The sequence below is a fragment of the Canis lupus genome, chromosome 19 (assembly GCF_048164855.1).
Source record: "Canis lupus baileyi chromosome 19, mCanLup2.hap1, whole genome shotgun sequence".
Taxonomy (NCBI): domain Eukaryota; kingdom Metazoa; phylum Chordata; class Mammalia; order Carnivora; family Canidae; genus Canis; species Canis lupus.
The window spans coordinates 14,424,001-14,445,345 of record NC_132856.1 but is presented as its reverse complement, the minus strand read 5'-3'; the positions used below and the strand labels follow the sequence as shown (position 1 = coordinate 14,445,345).

Genomic DNA, 21,345 nt, shown 5'->3' with positions numbered 1-21,345 from the left:
TTCTGTAAGTCACTGATAATCATTATGATTAACTTACAATAAGCAAAAAAAGTATAATGAAAAAGTTCATAATTATGCTGTTGAGCTATAAAAACAGCTAATGATAAAATATTTCCTCTGCTCACTTTTTACACAGGTATGAATGTGTGCCAACGAACATTTTTATTGTCCTTAGGGTTATTCTATGTGTACAACTTCTGTACCTTGCTTTTGTCATTTGATATTATATATGATTTTTTTTGAAAGTCTGAAAGTTAATAACTGTCTGAAGTTCCACAAATGAACGAGTGCTTTGTATTATTTTCCTGATGAGGAAATGAAGAAATGAACACATTTCTTTGGGTAGATTTTTAGAAGGGGCATTCTTAGGCCAAAGGATAGATACTTTGTTTAGATGCTCATTCTGCATTGCCAAACCATTTTCTATAAGGCTTACATACATCATTAGCATGCTGACCAATTCATATTACTCATTTTTGGAAGATAATCAGATACCCTGGATTTCTGAGTACTTATCATATGCCAATAACTGTGCTAAGATTTTTACATGTGTTAACTCATCAATTTAATTTTTATTAATGCTGACATTGGCCCAATGACAGCCATTTCACTTCATCCCCATTCACACATTAGGAAAATGAGACCCAGGAAGATGAGGCACTTTACTCAAGGTCATGGGGTTTAGAACATGGCAGTTATAGCAAAGACTGCCTTGGAATTGTGGTCATCAGTGTCCTGGAAGATTTATACCTGAGATAAATGGGTGGCCTGATGCACCTTTGTTCTGCTCATATGCTCCAGCCCCTGCTTAATCCCACCACATCCCAAATTCTTTGCATTCTTCTGGGATTGTAATTTCTCAGGCTATGACCATTTAGCCTTTTCCTCTAGCATCCTGGATCTCTTTACAGTTAGTTGACCAAGGGCCCATTGCACTCCTATGTTTTCCATCCATGCCTGTCCTGTAAGAATTACCCCGGGCCTTTGAGGTAGCTGGTAAAGATGCAGAGCCAATCCCTCATGCCCTAAGTTCCCAGGGGACACAGTATTGAATGCTAACTAAGGGTGTAACCTTTGGAATTAGAAACAGGTTCAAGTCTCAGTTTGCCAAACCCTAGCTTTGTGATTTGGGGCAAGTTATTTATCTTCCCTGTACCTCAGTTTCTTCTGCTATAAAATGGGGGTACTAATAGTCTCTGCCCCTTAGGACTGTCCTACTGAGCTGTGCACATGAAGCACTTAGTACAGTGGCTACAATATGACAAAGGATATTAACTCTTGTAGTGTAGTTACCTTGCAGACCAAAATGCTTCAATGATTAGGTAGACAATAGTAGCAAAAGGAAGGTATTTTTAAATTGAGGTGCGACCTTAGTGCTGACTAAAGTGTGAAGGGCTCACCACTCATGTGAGAGGGTGATCTTTCCTGCAGCACATGATTTTTAAGTGGCTGGAACCTAGGAAAGCTAAAAGGTCATTTTTTCTCTCCTGTGCCTATGTGGCCATATTAACTCCTTAGTGCCCTGTTCAACACTTGGCTCTATTCCTACATGTTTGAACCAAACTGCAAGATAGGAGCTTGGTTTCATTACTCTGTATCACTGATCTACCATTTTCACTGTTCTAAAATGACACTTACTACAAAAGAAACTCTTGGCCTTTGCCTTTTTCAGTCTTAGGTAATAATGTGTGTATGGAATGTCTTACCAGAGACAAATATCTGATATCTGGTTGCATACTAGGGGTGTAAACTTCTGGGAAAAAATTAGTGTTATTGTTTAAAAAGAGTTGCATGGCCAAATGTTAAAACTGAAGTAGTGACGTTATTTGAGTCATCTTTTTTTTTTTTTTTTTTCCTTTTCTGCAATCAGGTACTCTGAGAAGAGTTTTGTGTTCTTGAGTAATTTATATCATGATGATTAGGAAGGCTTTTTTCTGTAGTTTTAATTTTTCCTAAATTAAACCACTGGCTCAGAAAACAGAATTTTTCTTAAACCTAAGTTTTTACACTAGGGATTTGCATAACTTTTTATAATGTTGTCCATTTTCTTTATCCCTTTTCCCCTAAAATTATCAGTCTTTATTCCTTCCGAAAAGGAATAAGTCTCAACTTGTTTAAAAAAAAAAAAAAAAAAAGGCAAATCCCACGTGCTCTGTGGGATTTTTTTCCCTTGCAGCTTAAACTTTTTTGTGTGTATGGAGAAAGGTGAGATGAATATGTGCCAAAAACCTTATAATTAAGGGTGGGGGGAGAAGTTTGTAGGGTGGAATGTATGTGTGTGTGTTTTTCCATAATTAGCACATTTCATGATATTCTCTTATGGGGGAAAATGTACCATTTGATGCATCAGTTGCTATGGTAACTGCTAGGGTTTTTCTGTGGAAGAAGAGACAAAATGGTAATGTAAGATCCCTTTGTAACTTCACTTGGCATCCAGGCTGCATAAATGTGAAGTTCCTGTTCCTGGAGTCCACGTGTTCCCAGATGGCATGTGTTCCTTTCTTTACCTCCCGCTTGCTTGATTGCAAACTGACCATAGTCGTGCCAATTACCCTCAAGCTCAGGAGTGGGAAATCTGAGTTGTTCCTGCCTGAGGTGGAATTGTAGTGTGAAGACTACAATTGAGACTTTCTTAAAGATGCATGTTGGTTGGTTGGTCATGGTCACCCTGACTTTGACTTGACCATTCAAACCCTATGATCTTCCATATCCTTGCCAGGATGGCTACATTGGTTGTCTTCTGTGGTTGCGGCTTGTAGGTCTCAACCCAGCCATCTACCTCTCAAACAGTTGTTCTTGTGATGCCCAGAGGGATCCAGTTAGAGAATTAGGATGGTTTACTGCCAACCATTCTCTTTTGTGCGAATTCAAAGACTGTATGTTTTGAAAGAAAATCAAACTGATACATCATTATGTTGAAAAAAGGAAATCATATTCAATCTCCTGTTACATTCAGCATGGAGGTAACCTTTTCTTTCTCCTTTTTTGTTCTGAGTAGGCTTCTGTGAATGATCCTCTGAGATTTGTATTTCTCTTATGAAGTCAGCCTTTCAAATCACCGTGCTCTCTTTCAGTGACTGCTTTGGAGGGCATCAATGTGTTTGTACTGGTGCTAGAGATGTAAACACCAGCAAAGCTAGATCTTTATAACAAAGTATGGTTTTCTAAGCCATTAAAGAATATTGTACCAAATGCAGTCTATTTAAAAAGTATGTGAAAACCTCATAAATAATTTCCTCATTGGGAACATTCTTGGAATTTTGTATTTACAGTCAGTCAAGATGGGCAGCAAGTCTCATGAGCTAATAGAAGCACCCTCCTTTGCTGAACTACAATGAGAGACATATTTATGGGTGGGATGGAGAGAAGAAAATAGAGGTTTCTTCATTTCCTGAACTTTGAGTTAAAAATCAGTACTGTCCACCCTCCACCCCTCCACCCCTCCACCCCCGTTTATCCCATCCCACTCTGTCCTTGGAGTCTTTGACCAGCAGCATGAATTAAGAAAGTAGAAAAACTTGGCAGTATAGTCCTGGGACCTTCCATGATTTTGATGCTTAACTAAGGAGTTTTCTACCTTCCTTCTTTGTTCCCTGGTCCCATGTCCCCCTGGCACTCTCAGGGCCCTTCTTGCCCTCCTGTCTGCTCCCTCCCATCTTGTTTTGCAGACACCCCACTTGAAGTCTCCAGACCTATTCTTGGAGCTTATTAACAAATCACTTTAAATTCTACTGACTCGTGTTACCATTACATATCTCTTCAGAAGAACTCTTGAGCCTCTATTTTAGACACCTGCTATATTTCAGCACCCCTTTTCTCTGCTAGACTTCTCACTCACCTCTGCTGATGATTTGCCAGAGGAACTCCATGCCTTACTACTTTGTCTCTGGGAAAGAGTCTGGGGGGAGAACCATACAGCTCCTAACTTTCAGAAACTTCCAGACTGGGAGATGGTCTGGGAGTCACTTAGCAGGACCAAACATAGAACAGTGCTGAAAATAAATCCTGCTGCTTTGTGCTACTTTGCTAATGTCCCTAGTATTAGAGAAGAAATCACAGTTTTATTTATTTTTTTGGTTGGAGTTGTGGGAAAGAGTTGTTATGTCTTCTGTCCAAGATTCCTTTGATAGTTATATTTTTTTAAACACTGTCTTACGGAAATGTTCAAATATATACAAAAAGAATCAGAAGAGTTTTGAGAACCCAAGAACCTACATTCCTAACTCAACAACTATCAACTCATGGCCACTCTTGTCTCACCTGTATCCCTACCTATTTCCCTCCCTTACTATTTCAAAGCAAATGTCAAACTCATTTCATTCACAGTACTTATTTATTGATTGGCATGTCTAATGTCTGCCGCTACTTTATTTTCTATAGCATATTTTCTTCACCACTTGGCCCATTTAACTATTTCTATAAGAAAGGCTTACTTTCAGCTCATTATATCATTATGCAGTATTACTTTTATATCTTAATATTTTCTTACAATCTTGAGAATAAATCCTGTGCCTGGGGTAACATTTTTATATTGCTATATGAAAGGTGACCTGTAAAGTTTTCATATGAGTTTTATTGGCAGGCCCCAAAGGGACTTTTTTGTTTTTGTTATTGTTAGTTGCCCTTCAAAATTAATGTTCTGTATTTATCACCATGAGGGAGAGTACTTGAGATATTTAATATTCTAGATTGCTTTTTTTTAATGATGTGCTTTCCTGAGAAAATATTGAAGAAGTTAACTTCATAGTTTCCAAGTGCTTTTATTAATAATTTATTTTTTCACTGAGTGAAACTGAGCCAATTATAACTGAGTACCCCCGTGTTTTTTTTAGTATTAGTAGCTCAGTTATGCATTACATTCAGACCTGATTTCATTATCCTGTTTGAATTAAGGGTGAGGCGCTCAGGCAAATTTTGGTCAACCGTTACTATGGAAACATCAGACCTTCAGGAAGAAGAGAAAGCCTTACCAGCTTTGGCAATGGCCCGCTGTCACCAGGAGGACCCAGCAAGCCTGGGGGAGGAGGTAGGCTGTGTGGTGTGCTAATTAGCTGCACGTGTGAATTGAGTGTGTCACATGAGAGCTACATATTTCTCCTTAACAGGTTGAAACTAACAGATGAATTTGGGTGGCAAGTGTGTTTTCTAGCAACTTGTTTTGTCTTTGGTCTACCATCAAAGTGATCTCTAAAAATATTTCCCTGCAATTAGATATTGGCTAAGTATTTTGCCCCTCTTTCCAGTACAGCAACCCTCTGGGTAATTTTTGAATGACTCAAGAAAATTGATTTTACTGCCCATTTTCTTGTGGTCACAAGGATTCATTCTTTTCATTAAATAAAAATGATGTTAGCAGTGAGGATGGTGAAAGCTACCATTTATTGTACACCTACTGAGTGCCAAGGGCTCTCCCAAGCATTTGACATTCTTGTTTGCTCCTCCAAGTACCCCACCCCATTACATGGCAGGTACTATTATCTTTTTTTAACGGAAAAAAGTGGAAGCTTGTTAATGACTGGTCTGTAATTTGAACCTCAATATATCTAATTCTGATTATGCTGTATTCCTCCCAAACTCATAAGGGAGTTAACATATTAAAAAAAAAAAACTATATAGAATTGTTTAAGAAAAACTCCTCAAAGGGATCACAGAACGTAAACACAGTTACAGGCAAAAGTTGCAAGAACATTAAACTCAACTGTAGGTGTGAGTTTTGGTTTTAAGGGGGCCAGGAGCTCAGTGCTCTCTTGAAGCACAAATATGAGTTGTCTGATTCCTTGTCTATAATGATGACTGTTACACACTATAGGCTTGAGGGGCATTCTGTAGGTAGCACCAAAATACTCAATGATTAATAAAGTTATCCTAGCAATTTCTGGGAAGGCATCTTGGCATTTCTCACCAAATGAAGCGTATTTGCTCACTTCATGGGACTCTATAGCTTCAGTGAAGATATAGTTATTAGAACGTCCCAGGAAGAGGGACCTTAGCATTTCATCTGAAAGTTCTCATGCAGAAGTTCCTCGCATAACACCTCAAACATATTTCTCTTTACTTTTGTAGTGGGGTCATTCCAATAATATGTGAGGCCTATGGGAGGCCTTATGAGGGCATTTTAGAAATGCATCAGGGATGGTTTCTGCTTTAAAAAGCTGTAAGAGAGAAGAGACACAGCCCAATTTCTGCTCTGCACTATGGATATAATAGATCTAGATAGTCAAGAAAAGCAGTGTAAAGGAGGTGGCATTTGAATTGAGGTCTGTGGGGAAGGACTGGTAGATGATTTCTTCTTTTTGAAATCGATCAACCCATGTCCCCGTATACATTAACGTTTCAGTTATTGGCAATAATAATGCAAGGCAAGTTCATATGTAGGCACTTCCTAAACACAGTTGGAATGCATTCCACTAAAATGACATAGGCCCTGTCTTAGGTTTATTCATGTCATCTAAAGCTCAGTGGGGATGGGAATTTCATCTGTTTTCTTCAGTCTCTAGTGCCAGTTCTTGGTTCCATGCCAAGCACTGAGTAACAATTTATTGAATAAATGAGTGAATAAACGAACAAACAAATTATGTGAAAGGTTGAGTTTGGGTTTGTTAAAAACAGGGTTAAAATCATTGTTATAGGCTATATTTTCTTAGGAGTATTCTAAGACATGTATAAGATTGGTTTGTCTCTTGAACTCAAAGTTTTTTTTTAATAATTCTGCATCAAGTCATTGTATTTTAATAGGTTTTTTTTTTTTAAATTTTTATTTATTTATGATAGTCACAGAGAGAGAAAGAGAGAGAGGCAGAGACACAGGCAGAGGGAGAAGCAGGCTCCATGCACCGGAAGCCCGATGTGGGATTCGATCCCGGGTCTCCAGGATCGCGCCCTGGGCCAAAGACAGGCGCCAAACCGCTGCGCCACCCAAGGATCCCAAGTCATTGTATTTTAATGTCAGGGAGTCTTGGCTGGATGGCTTTAGGTCTCTTGCTAGAAATCTGTCATTCTTTATCTTACCTGCCTGAGTCTATACACTATCTCTGTTACTTACAAACTGGATATCTTCCTTGAAGACAAGTGACTTCATCTGTTTCCTAATAATTAGTACCTTCCTTGTGGGGTTTTTAAGAAGGTTAAAAGAGATAATACTAACAATAAAATATTTAGTGCATTGAGTGTTGGTACATAGTAAGTATGCAATACATACTCTGCTTATGGTTAAAAAAAAACAATGTTCCATCTTCCTAGGAGGAGGCTCTGGGTCCAGCTCCACGAGCAGGGGTGAGATGAGCCTGGCTGAGGTTCAGTGCCACCTTGACAAGGAGGGTGCCTCCAATCTGGTCATTGACCTCATAATGAATGCATCCAGTGACCGAGTGTTTCATGAAAGCATTCTCCTGGCCATCGCCCTCCTGGAAGGTGGCAACACCACCATACAGGTAAGAAGGCAGCTTGCTGCTGTGTGGCATCCCTACTGAGCAGGAAGAGAATCTAAGACCTAGGCACCTGGGTAGTGCCAAGGCTCTTCTATGATGGACAGCTCATTCTTAGAGCACAAAATTCTGTTCTTATGAAAAGCAAATTCTACCAGTATTTTCCTTGGTCATTCAGTCATAATTCAGACTTGGTTTCAAAACATGAGTTACATTTAAAAATTGATAAACTGCTGAGGATGTGCAAAGAAAATTGGTCCAAGATCTGGGGCATGGTAGGAAGTCTATATATGTTTGTTCAATGAGTGATTGAGTGAAGTGTATTTATAGTTTTTATCCAAGATCCTACATAATCCCATCAGTAGATGTCCAAAAAGGATTTTGGGTTGTCTGTGCTGTTTAGATTTAATTTTTGTATCAATAGACACTGCAGCTGTTGCTAGCTATAAATTTCTGTACCTTTCAAGTGAAAAGTTCAGTAAAATCATTTGAACTAATAACATCAATTTGAACTAATAGGAGAAAGTCAGGTTAGGTCAGTCAGAGATGTGTAGATGATTTTTTTGGCAGCTGGATACGATATATGTTTTAAAAGAGTAATAAATACTTGAAAGAATTCTTGATAGAAGTCCTTAGTGAAGTAATTTTAATGAATTTAATAATTACATATTAATAATTTTCATGTCAAAATGGCAATTAAAATTATTTCTTTAAATATTTTATTATCCCCTTCTTCATGTAGCCTTCCTTCTCTGTTGGCTTTTGAATAAGGGTTTACTTAGCTGTGTGTTTGTGTTTGTGTGTACACATACATACTGATAACTCCTTTATCGAGATATAATTAATATACCATAAACTTCATCCTTATGTGTATATCTGACTTGACATTAAATTCTTGAGTCTGAACTTAATTCAGAGTCCAGGTTAATGGAGTCTTGGTTCTTAGTACAAACTAGAAAGGGAAGTGGCTTGCTGAGGATAGGTTCGCCCCAGGCCAGGCTGCATTCTCACTGCTCACTCTCCCAAATGCCCTGCCCTTGCACAAGCTGCACACCCACCTGTGGCAGTCCTGTCTTCTCACATTCCCTTCCCAGCTTGCCCTAACACACACTTTCACTATTAGGTGGGGCTGTAAGTAGAGATTTGAACCAGTGGCAGAGTCCACTGCATGCCTGAATATTCACATTGGCACTGGAGTTGTGACACACTGGGATTGCTGTTTGATTTTGTCACATGCGAGTCTGACCGTGAGTGTGGGTGGGTCCTGTGGTCCTTCTCATCATTAGGATGTGGCCCACCCACTGCCGTGTCAGACTGGAAGCAGTGCTCAAATCCTCCTTGTCTTTCAACCACATGATTTCCAGTAACTAGATCATTTGAATTAAACATTTATTGAGCACTTTGTGGGTATACAGTGCTTTAGTAGAGACTAAGGCTGTGGTTTCTAGACCCTGGAGCCAGATGGTCTATGAGAATTTTCTTCAGGCATAGTCAAGTATGAAAAATGAAGGCAGTGTGGTGAGTTTTTCATAAATTAAGTTGTATTCAATTTGAAAGACCATCTTACCGTTTTATTTCTGATATTATATCCTCTTCAGTGTCTATACTTTAATGAAAAGATTTGAATATTGGATGACAGTTTTTTTTCTTGACTATTGACTAAAGAAGTTGGAAACCCTAGGTTATTCCTTCCCCTTCCCAGTTTTCTTTTAAAGCTTTACTAATTAGAGAAATCCTAGAATCCTAGAAGCTCAGTCTTTAAGAAATTGAAAATTCTAGCAAGGATACAAGAATGCAAACACATACACATAGGAAGCTCTGTCTCAAGGATAGTGGTAATACCATCCAAAAGGTAAGAATGATAATGTGGACCCTCCAAGGAAGAAGTAACAACATCTATGTGAGGAGTCAGGGGAAGGTTTTTTGATGAGCTTGGCTTTGAAGGATGGCTGCAAGTCTAAAAGGCGGAAACTGGGTGTGGAGCTGGGGCATGGAGTGGCTGTTGTGCCACTTGGGAGAGAAGAGGAGGCCCAGAGAGCAGGAACTGTGGTGGTGCTGATAGAACAGGGACTGGATCCCTCTGACTGAGCAGAACTGGCATAGGGTGGTGAATGGGGGCTGGCAGCGGGAGAGTTGGGCAGGGCAGCCCTTCACAGGGCCTTGGAGCTGCATGTTAGGACTATAAATCTGGCAGTGTAGGACAGATAAGTTGAGGAAAGCAGGGTCCAGAGGAGGCAGCCCAATAATTATAAAGCTAATTAGCAGTAATTTGGGGGAGAGCTAATGAGAACCTAAACTGAAAATAATTCTATGATAAAATTGGTCATAACTTAGGGGAGAATATTTTCTAGGAGGGGCACAGGGGAACATTTGAGGTACTGGAGATATTTCCAGTTACATGAGTACATACCTGTTTCAAAGTCCGTGACCATACAGTTAAAATAAGTTTATTGTATATAAGTTATACCTCAGTAGAAAAGGAATGATGGAGAGAAAAACCTAGTGGGGCAAAAGGACTAGGGACAGGATATCACAAGTGCTGACTCTCTAATGCTCCCTGCTTGAGGTGGGAGCCTACACTCATTGATAGTTGGTAAATGTTGCCCAAAATGGCACCTAAAGGGATGTTGGAGATGAGAAGGTCAGAGGTCCCAGTTGGCTCTTGGAGGCTTCAAAGAGTCTGGATGACAAGATGCATGAAGGCACCATTAATTAAGGAATAATGAAGCATGGAAAGGGCTTGCGGGGGCTGAGGGCCGCCGGCGCTGAGGCGGGCTGGCAAGATGAAGTCTGAGGTTCTGGCAGGATGCCGTGTTTTTCACAGTGTACCCCTGATGGCAATGGCAAGGCACACAGAAGCTGTTTTTCCTTCAAGTTCTTTATCTTGTAAAGTAATTATGAATATTAGTTTCATGTTTTCACACATTTATTACTCATATGCTCAGGCTCCAGATGAAATGCCATGATAGAGCTCCAGTAGTTCAGCCTCTCAGGGAGCGGAGATGTTTTCTCTCAAGGCAGCCAGCGTGCTCATGAGTGGGTGAGCCAGGATGGGAGGGCATAGCACTGAGGGCATGCATGCTCGCTCTTTCCTCCTCCCTCTCCCTGTCCTTCCCCACCCCCCTTCTGTGACCTCAGAGGGTGGAGGGGAAATCTAGCCCACCGCTTCAGTAGAGACCTGTGGTTCCAGGAAAATTCATTCTAGCCCAGAGTTGACTTGCCAGATCTCCCTTGGCCCCGAGCTTCTCTTTCTCTGGAGAAAATGATGTGGAACTCGGTTGTGTGTGGAGCCAGTTAAGGACAGGAACCTTGAAGCCCCAGGGGGAGTGATGTAAAATTTCGTCCTGCTTTAGAGGAGCTGGTTTGAAGTAGTACGTGACCAGCTGGGAAGTTAGTCTGAGTGGGGTTAAAACTGCCATTGTGACTATTAATGATTGCTGAAATGCTGTACTCCACTAAAGGCAGGGTCAGTTCCAGCCGGAATTCCGTGCTTATTATCACTTCCTGTTCAGATTGTCATGTTATGGCCTCAGGAAGGGAAATTGGTCTGAGGTCAGGTGGGCTTCCATAGATTAATATTTTTCAGTGACAGGCCATAGAAAGGGTGATCACAGGAGAGCATGGAGGGCTACAGAGTTCCGGAACTGCATGTTGCCTATGCGGGTAGAGGGCCGCAGAAGGACCCTTATGCTTAGAAGCACTTCATCACAGGATTTGGGATGTGTTTCACCCAAAGAAGGAGAATGAGACCCACCTTCCAGTCTGGGTCTGTATGGGATTAAGGAAGTTATTCCTGGGTTTCTGTTCCTGTATCTATCAAGTATGAAACATAAGAATGAACCCTTGGGATCCTTGTCACTATGAGTCAGAACCTTTAAACAGTTATTAGGTATTTTCCCAGGAATTCCTGGAACCTAGTAGTGATGGTTGGCTGGTTCCATTTCTGAAGTTTCCTTGGCTTATGAAAACAATTATTAAAAATATGGTTGAACAAACTTCAGGTGAGCCATACAATGGCATACTATTCAGCAATTAAAAAGTACAAACTATTGATAAATGCAATAACTTGAATGCATCTCAAGAGCATTACACTGAGTGAAAGGAGCCCACCTTAAAAGGAGACCTGCTATATGGTTCTAATTATATGACATTCTCAAAAGGACAAGACTGTAGTGATGAAGGACAGATCAGTGTTTGCCAGGATTAGGAGTGAGGGGACAATATGACTCTAAAGAGCACAAGGGAGATTTTTGTGTGACGACTCTGTTGTGTGTCCTGCTTTTTGGTGGTGGCCACATGAGTCTATCCATTTGTGAAAGTTTGTGGAACTGTATACCAAAGAAGGTCGGTGTTACTACATGTTCATTTTAAAAATTAATGAAAGTAAAAACTGTAATGATGATGATAATGGCCGGGTGAGTGTTTGTTATGAGCCAGGAACTATGCTCCAGCATCTATCGCATATCATTTCATTTAATCCCCACGCTCCCTATAAGAGGCAGGTTCCATAATTACCCCTTTTTACAGAAGAGGAAACTAAAATGAAAAATTATTTTTTTAAAGATTTTATTTATTTATCCATGAGCAACACAGAGAGAGGCAGAGATACAGGCAGAGGGAGAAACAGGCTCCACGCAGGGAGCTGACACGGGACTAGATCCCAGGTCCCCAGGACCACGTCCCAGGCCGAAGGCAGCACTAAACCGCTGAGCCACCCAGGCTGCCCTAAAATGAAAAATTATTAAGGAACCTGCCCAAAATCATACAGAGTAAATAACAGACCTAAGAGTTGAACCAGGGCAGCTTGGCTCTTACAAATGCCTCTTTGCCTGTGATGGCTTCATTCTGAGGAATGATGGTAAAGATCCGAGGAGGAACAGTAGGTGCTTTATAAAGAAAGATGACTTGCTCCTTCCTACAAGGTCAGTCCTTGCCATCTTTAGAGACAGAGGCATAGGTGGGCCAGGGATGGGAGCTGTGCCGGGCACGCATGACCCCCATTGTAGCAAGGAAGAAACTGAAGTTCCGTGGGGGTTCTACAGAAGTAGACTTACTAGCATGTGCCTCTTGTCTCTTCTCGCCCCCTGTTTTAGTTCTGTTGCTTAGCAGCACCCCCTAAATTTAGTGGCTTAAAGCAGTGGTAATTCTGGCACCTGTCACAATTCTGTGGGCTTGGGCTCAGCTGGGTGGTTCTTCCCCTCCATGTGATCTTGGCATTGGCTCAATGTGGTAGTCGGCTCTGCTGGCCACTCATGTAGCTGTGGCACTTGGTGCTGGTTCTCAGCTGGGAGCTCATTGGGGGCTGTCACTGGGACTGCCTTGGTTCTCCTCCATGTGGCCTTTCCATGTCATTTGGAATTCGTAGAGCACAGTGGCTGGGTTCAAAGCAGTGTTTCAAGAAGCAGAAAGTGGAAGCTACAAATCCTTTTAAGCCCTGAGCTCAGGGGGATTCCTAGAATGTCACTTCTGCCTTGTCCTTTTGATCAAAGGCAGTCATAAGGGCAGCCCAGTTATCAGGGCAGGGGAGAAAAAGCATCTCTGGTTGAGAGGAGGGCATGTACACAAAAGGAGGGAGGGTGGGCACGTTTGGAGACTGGCTCTGCCCCCTGCCATTATAATTGATTGAGCACCTACCATGGGCCAGTCCAACCCCTGAGTTGGGTGCTAAAGTTTCAAAAAGAGGGAGACACCATTGTGTGCCATAGAGGAGCTTTGTTCTCCCTGGAAATTCAGTTTCATCTTGCAGAAATGACAACTCATCTTCTTCCCCTTCAGGGTGATCTGTGAATATTCAACCCATTCCTGAGGATAAAGTCACGGGGGCCTGTAGCTCTCTAAAAGTTCTGAATTTCATTGCCCAGACCTTAGAGGATTCAATTATGGGAATCCAAAAATAAAGACATGTAGCACTTGCTAGCAGCCCTCATGGAGAGAGTTTGCTCCCTTATTCTGAAACCTTGTTATCTGTGACATCATCACCTAAAGCCTTGGAATGACAGGAAGCCAAATCCAGGATATTTCCCAGGCTGGCATAATGGACTCCTAGGGACGGTGTCCTCAAGTTTTCTAGCATCTTCTCTCTCTGCCCTGGCCATCCTGAGGGTAGATCTAATCTCCAAAACTCCTCCTACCCGAGTGCCATCAGAGCAGCTCAGACTTCATGATCAACGAACCCTCTGCTTACCGGAACAAGATGGTATCACTGCCCCTGGGCTCTGCAAGGGGGGAGTGACACGTTGCCCAGCCACAGAATCAAACTCCTCTTTGAGCAACCCCTGTTTTTTCTCCCCACTCTTTCACCCCCCTTCCTGCCAGCCCTCAGAAGGAATCTTTCCTTTCTGCTTAGTGTTTTGTAGCAAGTGGGAAACTATAAAATAAGCATTTGCTTATGAATTAATTTTTGGCACACTCCGGGCTCAGCAAGCCTTACGGCACTTGCATATCCGTCCTTCAAGTCCTTGCCAATTTCTGTGTTCCTTCCTCCTGAGACGTTCCCACCAGCACCCGGGGGAAGTTCCCTGTGCTTCCTCTTCCCTGCAGGAGGGTGGAGGCTGTCCTTACCTGGAGAAAAGGAGGAGTAAAATATATCTTTGAATATTATCTGTGTTTTCAGTTTTGTTTTTTTTTTTAAAGCAAATACAGATGTTCGGGGATATATGTGCTGACATGACCATCAAGAGCCTCTTAGCAAATTAAGGGGACAGACATAACAAAAAAATTTTTTTGGACTAATTGCTTCCGGTTGCAGAAGCACAGTGAATTTTATGTATCAAATGGCTGCCCACAGCTATTCTTATGCCAAGTCTAGCCTACAGACACACCCAAAAAGGGCTTTCTTTTCTGCACGTACGCAGCTGGAGATGGAAAATGTGAGAAGTGCTCCATCAGGAAACTGGCTTGCAAATTCATCTGAGAGAGATCCTAGTCCTTGGGGCCTTTTCCCCACCACACACTTATTTTTTGTGGTTGGCCTAAGAAATCAGCCCAAGAGCCAATGTCAGATAAGAAATCTCCCACTCCTTCCAGAAGAAGTCACCAGAAGAGCACACTGGAGTAGCATGTTGGTCTAGCTACCTCTGACCAGTTAACAGAGAGATGAGGGCAGAAAGAGCAATTTGATTTGCCTTTGCTAGAGATGGAAGGCCAATTTGTGAAGAAGAGCAGCCATGGTTTCACAGGGCGCTCACCCTTAGAAGGAGCAGAAGATTGGTGTGTGAGCAAGTTACGTAAAAGGGTGTTGTTTTTGGCAGGGAAGTCAGGAATGACTCATTTCTGAGTGGTGTTTTCTGACCTCAGGTTTTATCCATGTGGGAAATTAGTATTGCCTGCCGCAGTCAGAAGACTGTTCCTCCTTGCCCCAGGGTGAGGGGGTTTGAGAGCCATTGGCATTGAAATAAGAGAGGAGCAGGTGGCCTGTCCCCAGTAGGCTTTCCTGGACACTGCCCTTCAGCTGAAGCTGTAAAGGGTCTGAACCGCCGCCCATTGGCCCTCCTTTGAGAGTTGGTGGCAAAGGGTCAGAGACTTTGGGGACACTGCCGAGAAGGGAAGCCTATGACGTGGGAAGGAGCTTGGCTTCTAGAGTGGAAGCACCTGTGTTGGAATCCCAGCTCTGCCGTTGGCCTGTGATGTGACCTTGGACTTTTTCAGGATGCTTTGAAACTCACTCAGTTTTCTCATCTGTAAAATAAGAGAAAAACTAAGCCCTTTCCTCATGGAGCTGTGAGAGGATAAAAACAGGAGCATGGGGATAAAGTGCCTGTTCCAGTAGACACTACACACCTGTGAGCTGCTGCCATGGGGACTGATTGTGTGGAATGAGGAAGGTCTGGGTTCGAGCCCGACGTCTGCTACGTCCCTCTTGAGGACCTGGGGCAGAGTCCTTAACCTCTGTCAGCATGGTTGCCAAGTGGAGAGCAGGATGGTGACAGTGTCCCTCTCACAGGGCTCCTGGGACAGTTAGACAAGGTGTCCACAGAAGGTGCCTCATGCAGTTGCCAGGGTTGTAGAAACGTCTCAGAATTAGCTGATTATCTTTATTAATAAATATTTTTCATTTAAAAACTGGATTTCAGGGGTGCCAGAGTGGCTCAGTTGGTTAAGTTCCTGACTCCTGATTTTGGCTCAGGTCATGATCTCAGGTTCGTGGGATGGAGCCCCAAGTCATGTTGGACTCCACGCTCCGTGGGGAGTTTCCTTCTCCCTTGGCCCCTGCCCCACCCCACATTCTTGCACTGATGCTCTGTCTTTCTCTCTCTCTCTCAAATAAATCAAATAAATCAATGTTTCTTAAAAAATGGACTTCCATTTTTTAAAATAGGTTTCTTCTCAGGAAGCTGATGTTTGAGCTTTTGCTTTTATGTAGCAGTTTACAATCCAGTGGGCCTGGGGGGTACTGTTTTACCTCGTGTTCATCCTCAGTTCACCTAAGTCCCTCTGACTATATATTTGAAATGATGATGGAGGTCCAGAAGGTTGGGACACTTTCTTACCTTAGGTACTGGTTACTTATAATGACAGATATTCTGGGTAAATTGGAAAGCAAAGGGCAGTCCAGTCACTCTGTGGCTTTAAGTACTCCCTGACCAGCCTTTCCAACCTCCTCCCCGCCCACTTTTTTTTTTTTGGTCCAAGTAATCTCTTTGATCACTTGTCAGCACATGGTATGCACTATACCTCCTTAGCAGCCTTTTCCATTCCCAGGAAACTAGTGTGTCACTGAACAAAGATCTTTTTAAGTTTTTTGGTCTCAAAATTCAAGTTTTGATAGAAACTCAACATTCAAAGGTGGTTGCCATTCTTGGGAACATGAAACGCGAATGACCCTCCTGAAAAAGGAAAGTGACCCCTTGCACAGTGTAATCCTGGTCGTGGCAGCTCTCTGAGCGATGGTGGTCACAAGAGAAGGCATGGGCCTGTTGGCTTAGTTTTGTAATTCAGAGCAAGAAATGACTGCAGGGATTGTCAGCACATATATTTGTGGCTCCTCCTCACTTAGATATGAGAAGCATAGTCCCATTGGTGTGCTCCTAAGGGAAAAATGTGTGCACCAGGCTGATGTGTTTTAGAGGAATTGGAGACACAGTATTATTTTTCTTTTTTTCCTGAATAGTAAAGCCAACAATTTAGGCAGAAGTGGGCAGGTACACGTATCTGCTCTTGTGGCCTTCCACTAGAGGACTGCATTTACTGAGGGTTATGGAGAGATCTTTGGAAGCAGAATGTTAATCTCTTTCCTTCATGCAAAACCTAGAAGGAGGAATTGGTTTCTAAGAGGTGTCTTCAAAGAAACCCTCGGATTTTCCATGGTCTTCAGAATTTGACCAAAGAGCAGAAAAAATGTCTGAGAAGACTCAAAAAAAGACTATATATTGAACCATCATTTCATTTTATCCTATTAAATCCACAAGGAGCCCAGATTTTCCTTCTTTCTTTCTCTTCCTTCAGGTCTAGTGAGAGGTCTGTGCTGTTCCTAACTTTCCTTAATGACTTCTAAGTAGGGAATGCTGCTTATGAACTTCCAGGTTGACACCTCATTCTCCTCTTTTGGCTTGTGATATGTTAATCCAGGGCTTGGCAAACTATGGCCAGTAGGTCAAATCCAGTCTGCAGCCTGCTTTTGTAAATAAAGTTTTATTGGAACATAGCCTTGCTTACTCCTTTAATATATCTCTGGCTGCTTTCATGCTATGAGGGCAGGGTTAGATAGTTGCAACAGAGACAGGATAACCTGCAAAGCCTAGAATATTTACCATTTAGCCCTTTACCGAAATCTTTACCAACCCCTGTGCTTGTTGAATCTTTGCTGTCTAAATATTAATCTGTTGAAGGGGAAGAACCATGGCTTTTCCTCCTTGTTCTGTGCTGGTATGACAATGGTGGCCTTTTAGTAAATATTCACCAGATGACCAATATCCTAAGTCCCAAGATATTGTGGCCACTTACTCACCTAATAAATAGGAATTCAGGGAAAGAGAGATCCATACTTTATCTTTCCCTTCTTTTTTTCAGGAGGTGGTGGTTTGCAAGGACAGTGGGATTGACAGTGGGACTATGTTTTAGAAGACTTTTTTTTTCCTCCCATAGGTGATCTTTCCTTTACTGTCTCTACTCGGATATATTCTATTACCCGTTTACCACCTTTCAACGCAGATTTGGAAAGCGGACTAAAGCAGCTCTTTCCTGTAGGGATTTGTCCATGTGGCTCAAGAGTCTCGGTACCTGGGATTGCAGGTTTTTCATCTGTGAGCTCTCTCTGATGATCCTACCCCAGACCACCACATTTTAAATTAGTCACTTCTTTATGGCCCAGTGCTCAGCTATTTCTGTACCTCCTACAAAGGTTTCCTGCTGGCCTCGGGGCATTTATAGTTAACCTTAAAATATCTGAAATGTTAGAGCCTGGGCTCCAACCTGTTTGTCTTCTTTATCTCTAAACTCCCTGGGTGATCTCACCTACTCCCATGGCTTCCAGGTACCATTTTATGCCAACAACTCCCAAAAGTGTAGCTCCTGACTCCACCTCTTTGCTGATTTCTAGATTTCTGTTTAAATCTCTTTTGGGCATCTCTACCTGTGTTAATTCTAGGTTAGGATGACATCAAGTGTACCTGTCGCCTTCCCTCCTCTGCCCCATTTGCCCTCTTGTATTCCATGCACTGGTCAATGGGCTCACCAGCAACCCTCCTGTTTCCCAGGGTAGATACCTGGATGTCACTGGTATCTTTCCTCTCTTGCTTTTTGTCAGGAGCTCATTCTGTGGCCACTCCACCTCTCAGTAGTTTAATGGTCGGCATTCAGTTAGAACTTGTAATGAGCTAGACACTTGGCACCTTGAGGTGAAATGATGTGGCCAAATGGGCCCAGCTAGGGTTGGAGGAGCTGGGATTTGAAATGAGGCACTCTGGCTTCAGAATTCCAACTGCTGACCACAATGTTATACTGCCTGCCAACACGAGGCTGTCCGAGTTCTGAGCCTGATTGTTTCTCACCTGGATAACTGGGATAGCCTCTTAAAGGCCTCTCTGCCTCTGGGCATGTCTCTCTTGCATACTGCTGTCAGTGATGTACTCCCAAGCAGAAGCTCGATCGTCTCATTTCCTGTCTTAACAGCCTTCTGCAGATGATGGAATCCATTACCACCATGATGAAATCCAGTGACACCCTGCATGATCTAGCCCTATCTGGGTTTCTCTGCCCACACCCCCACATTCATTGTCCTGCAGCCGCATCTGTTCATTTGCCAGGCCCTTCTGTGTACTCAGATGCCTCTGCTCCATGTTTCCCTTTGCCTGGAATACTTCCCAAGCCCTGTCTGAAATGTCTCCTGTTTTGGAAACTTTTTCTCAATCCCCTGAGCAGAGGTAGTGGTCTCCATTTCCAGGCTATTCATTTACCATAGCAATTACTACTCTTTAAGTGAAGGTTCATTGTAAGACCCAAGGGAACAGAAACCAAGTTTGTCTTCACCTTCAAGTTCCGTAGAAAAGTCCCTATGTGAGATGAAGGGAACTTGTCTGTACATAACATATCAGTGTAGGGAATCCTACTCTGTAGGGTCATTCTGAGAACAACTAGATGAGATGTATGGAAAACACTCCGCTCAGTATGCTGCTTAATACACAGTAATTGCTCATGATTACTTTTTGGTTATACATTTTTTTCTCTCCACTCACCCACCTAGGACTGTAATTTCTTCCAGGATCAAGCCTTTCTCTGATTCCATGGCACCTGGACCATGGTGGGTGCTCATTAAATGTTCTCATCGTTCACTGAATGAATGTAAATTCTGACCTTCTGTGGCTACCATGATACTTTAGCCTTATTATCCTTTTTTTAAATATAAACATTAGGATGTGAAAATTTGTGGCTAGTGGCTAGAACAACTATAAAAGGGCACCTTCTTTAGGGGTGGAAGGAAGTTAAGTTTAGCTGAGTCCACATACGTAATGTGAATTTGGAGAAATATCCTTATGGTGCCAGGAACACTAAGGATCTGTTTGTTTGTTTGTTTGTTTTTTTCTTTATAACTACAGGTAGTAGTATATTATAATAATGAGGGCCAGAATCTGAATGTTCATGTTCCAGGAGCGAGGCTACATACCTCCTCTGTATGATCTCATTCACTCTTTAGGGTGATCCTGTGTGGGTAGGCGCTGCCATGACCCCTTTTTGCTAAAGGGTAATAAAGGCTCTAAGAGGTCAAGTTACTTGCTCAGGGTCACCGAGCTAGCTGGTAATTGTGTTTGGGTCTATTTCCTGCCACAGCCTGAGGTCTTAGCTCTCTGTGTTGCTGCCTCCCTATGTGAGAAGCCTCCATTAATTTCCCTGGCTCACATGTGGTCCACAAGCCCCTCCCTGGGGACCAAGGAAAGGGGCAAGGGACCCCTTTCGAGGACCTTGCCTCTATTTATCAGGCAAAGTAGGATTTGTGGTTTCACTCTTGGTTGGCCTTTTGGTGGATGAACTCTTTGTGGAGGGTGCTATGCCTTCAGAAGATAGTTTGTGTGGTTGTGTCTGTGCTTTGTGAAGGACAGAGAGGGAAACCGTGGAAGTCTTTCTCTTTTAGGCTTGCTCTCTTGTTTGCCAAATAAAAACTATTAGTGCTTCACCTCTAATAAGTTCCAAGTTCCCAGGTCTATGAAAGTTAACGATGAGGAAACTCTTCTTGCATAACTTCCTCTCTGTGGAGACAGAGATGGCTCATTTAATTAGGGCTTCTATGAAAGGTTAGATGACATTATTAACAATTTTTGTTTTTTTACTTGCATCAGAGGAAGCGTATGCACTGTGGCATAGCATGAGGATTATTTAGATTTCAGCTTTTATTCATTTTGCACCAAGAAGCTCACTGCACTGGATTCCCCCCATATGTGAGTCTTCGGTGGTTGAAGAATACTTATTTTGGGAGAAAGAAAAAGGAAGAGTGCCCCTTCTAGGGCAGGAGTTGTACATGCTGCTATTATGTACTTTATCGGGGCTGGGTCAGATAGCTCCAGTTACAGAAGACAAAAGTGAGTCTCCAAAGGGCCAGAGCTCTTATCCAAAGTCACCCAGTTGGCAAAGCTGATATTTGAACCCAAGTCTGCCTCTCAAACATCTCTCAACTCTTCCACCATGATAGAAAGCCTTGAAGTTGCATGGGCCCAATGCCAGGGAGATACTCAGTGCTCCATTTTCACTGAGGGGCTACTCACACTGGCAAGCAGTGTCTGTCTGTTGGGGCGGGGTCTAGGAAGCATTGGTTATTTCACCTAAGAGGCAAGAAATCACTGCTTGGTTATATCATGAATTTTCGAAGTCATCTTACCAATCTACACAATGGAAGCATGATGAGTTTTATGATAATGTATCAGCTTTTCCTTGGTTTCCAATGGTGTCTTTTATTGGGCAGCTTTCTCTGGTCAGAGGTGAACTCCCTGACATAAGAAGAGCTCTTGCTCAGTTATGTTTCTTTGAGTTTTCTGGAATTCGTGTTGGCGGGGAGAGTGGGGAGTGAAAGCCAGGGTGCATTGCAGATGGCTGTCGCAAACCCCTCTACTATTTCCAATTAGTGGATGCATGTGTGAGTTGTATGCCTGTCTTATATTTACAAGAGGAAGTATCCCGTTTAATTTTATTTTCACACCAAAAGCCCAAGTGTTAAGAGAACATGGTGTTTTAACACTCCCTCGGTTATCAGCTGCAGCGCAGAGGTTGTATATTGTCACATACAGTTTTCTGAGTATATTTCTACATTTGTTACCTGGCAACATTGCTGCGTCGGGACATGGAGATGTGTTGGTTCCTACCAGATCTGCACTGTTCATATTGTAGAAGGTAGAGTCTGTTTTTCTGGCAGGAATTTACAAGAGGAGAAGGCAGGAGACTAATGGAATTGGGTTGAGAGGTGGGCTGAGGCATTTCAGTGACTGTCCCTGGACTA

General features: G+C 42.5%; 1 protein-coding gene across 11 annotated transcripts in view; it reads left to right on the top strand.

Annotated features, from left to right (window-relative positions):
- The window catches only part of ITPR1 (inositol 1,4,5-trisphosphate receptor type 1), a 319,204-nt gene that overhangs the window by 210,057 nt on the left and 87,802 nt on the right, over positions 1-21,345 (top strand). For all 11 annotated transcript variants that reach the window (XM_072785304.1, XM_072785307.1, XM_072785308.1 and 8 more), the window contains 2 exons: positions 4,894-5,026; positions 7,240-7,430. In XM_072785304.1, coding sequence (XP_072641405.1) covers positions 4,894-5,026; positions 7,240-7,430 — 324 coding nt within the window. The remainder of the gene's footprint in view (positions 1-4,893; positions 5,027-7,239; positions 7,431-21,345) is intronic.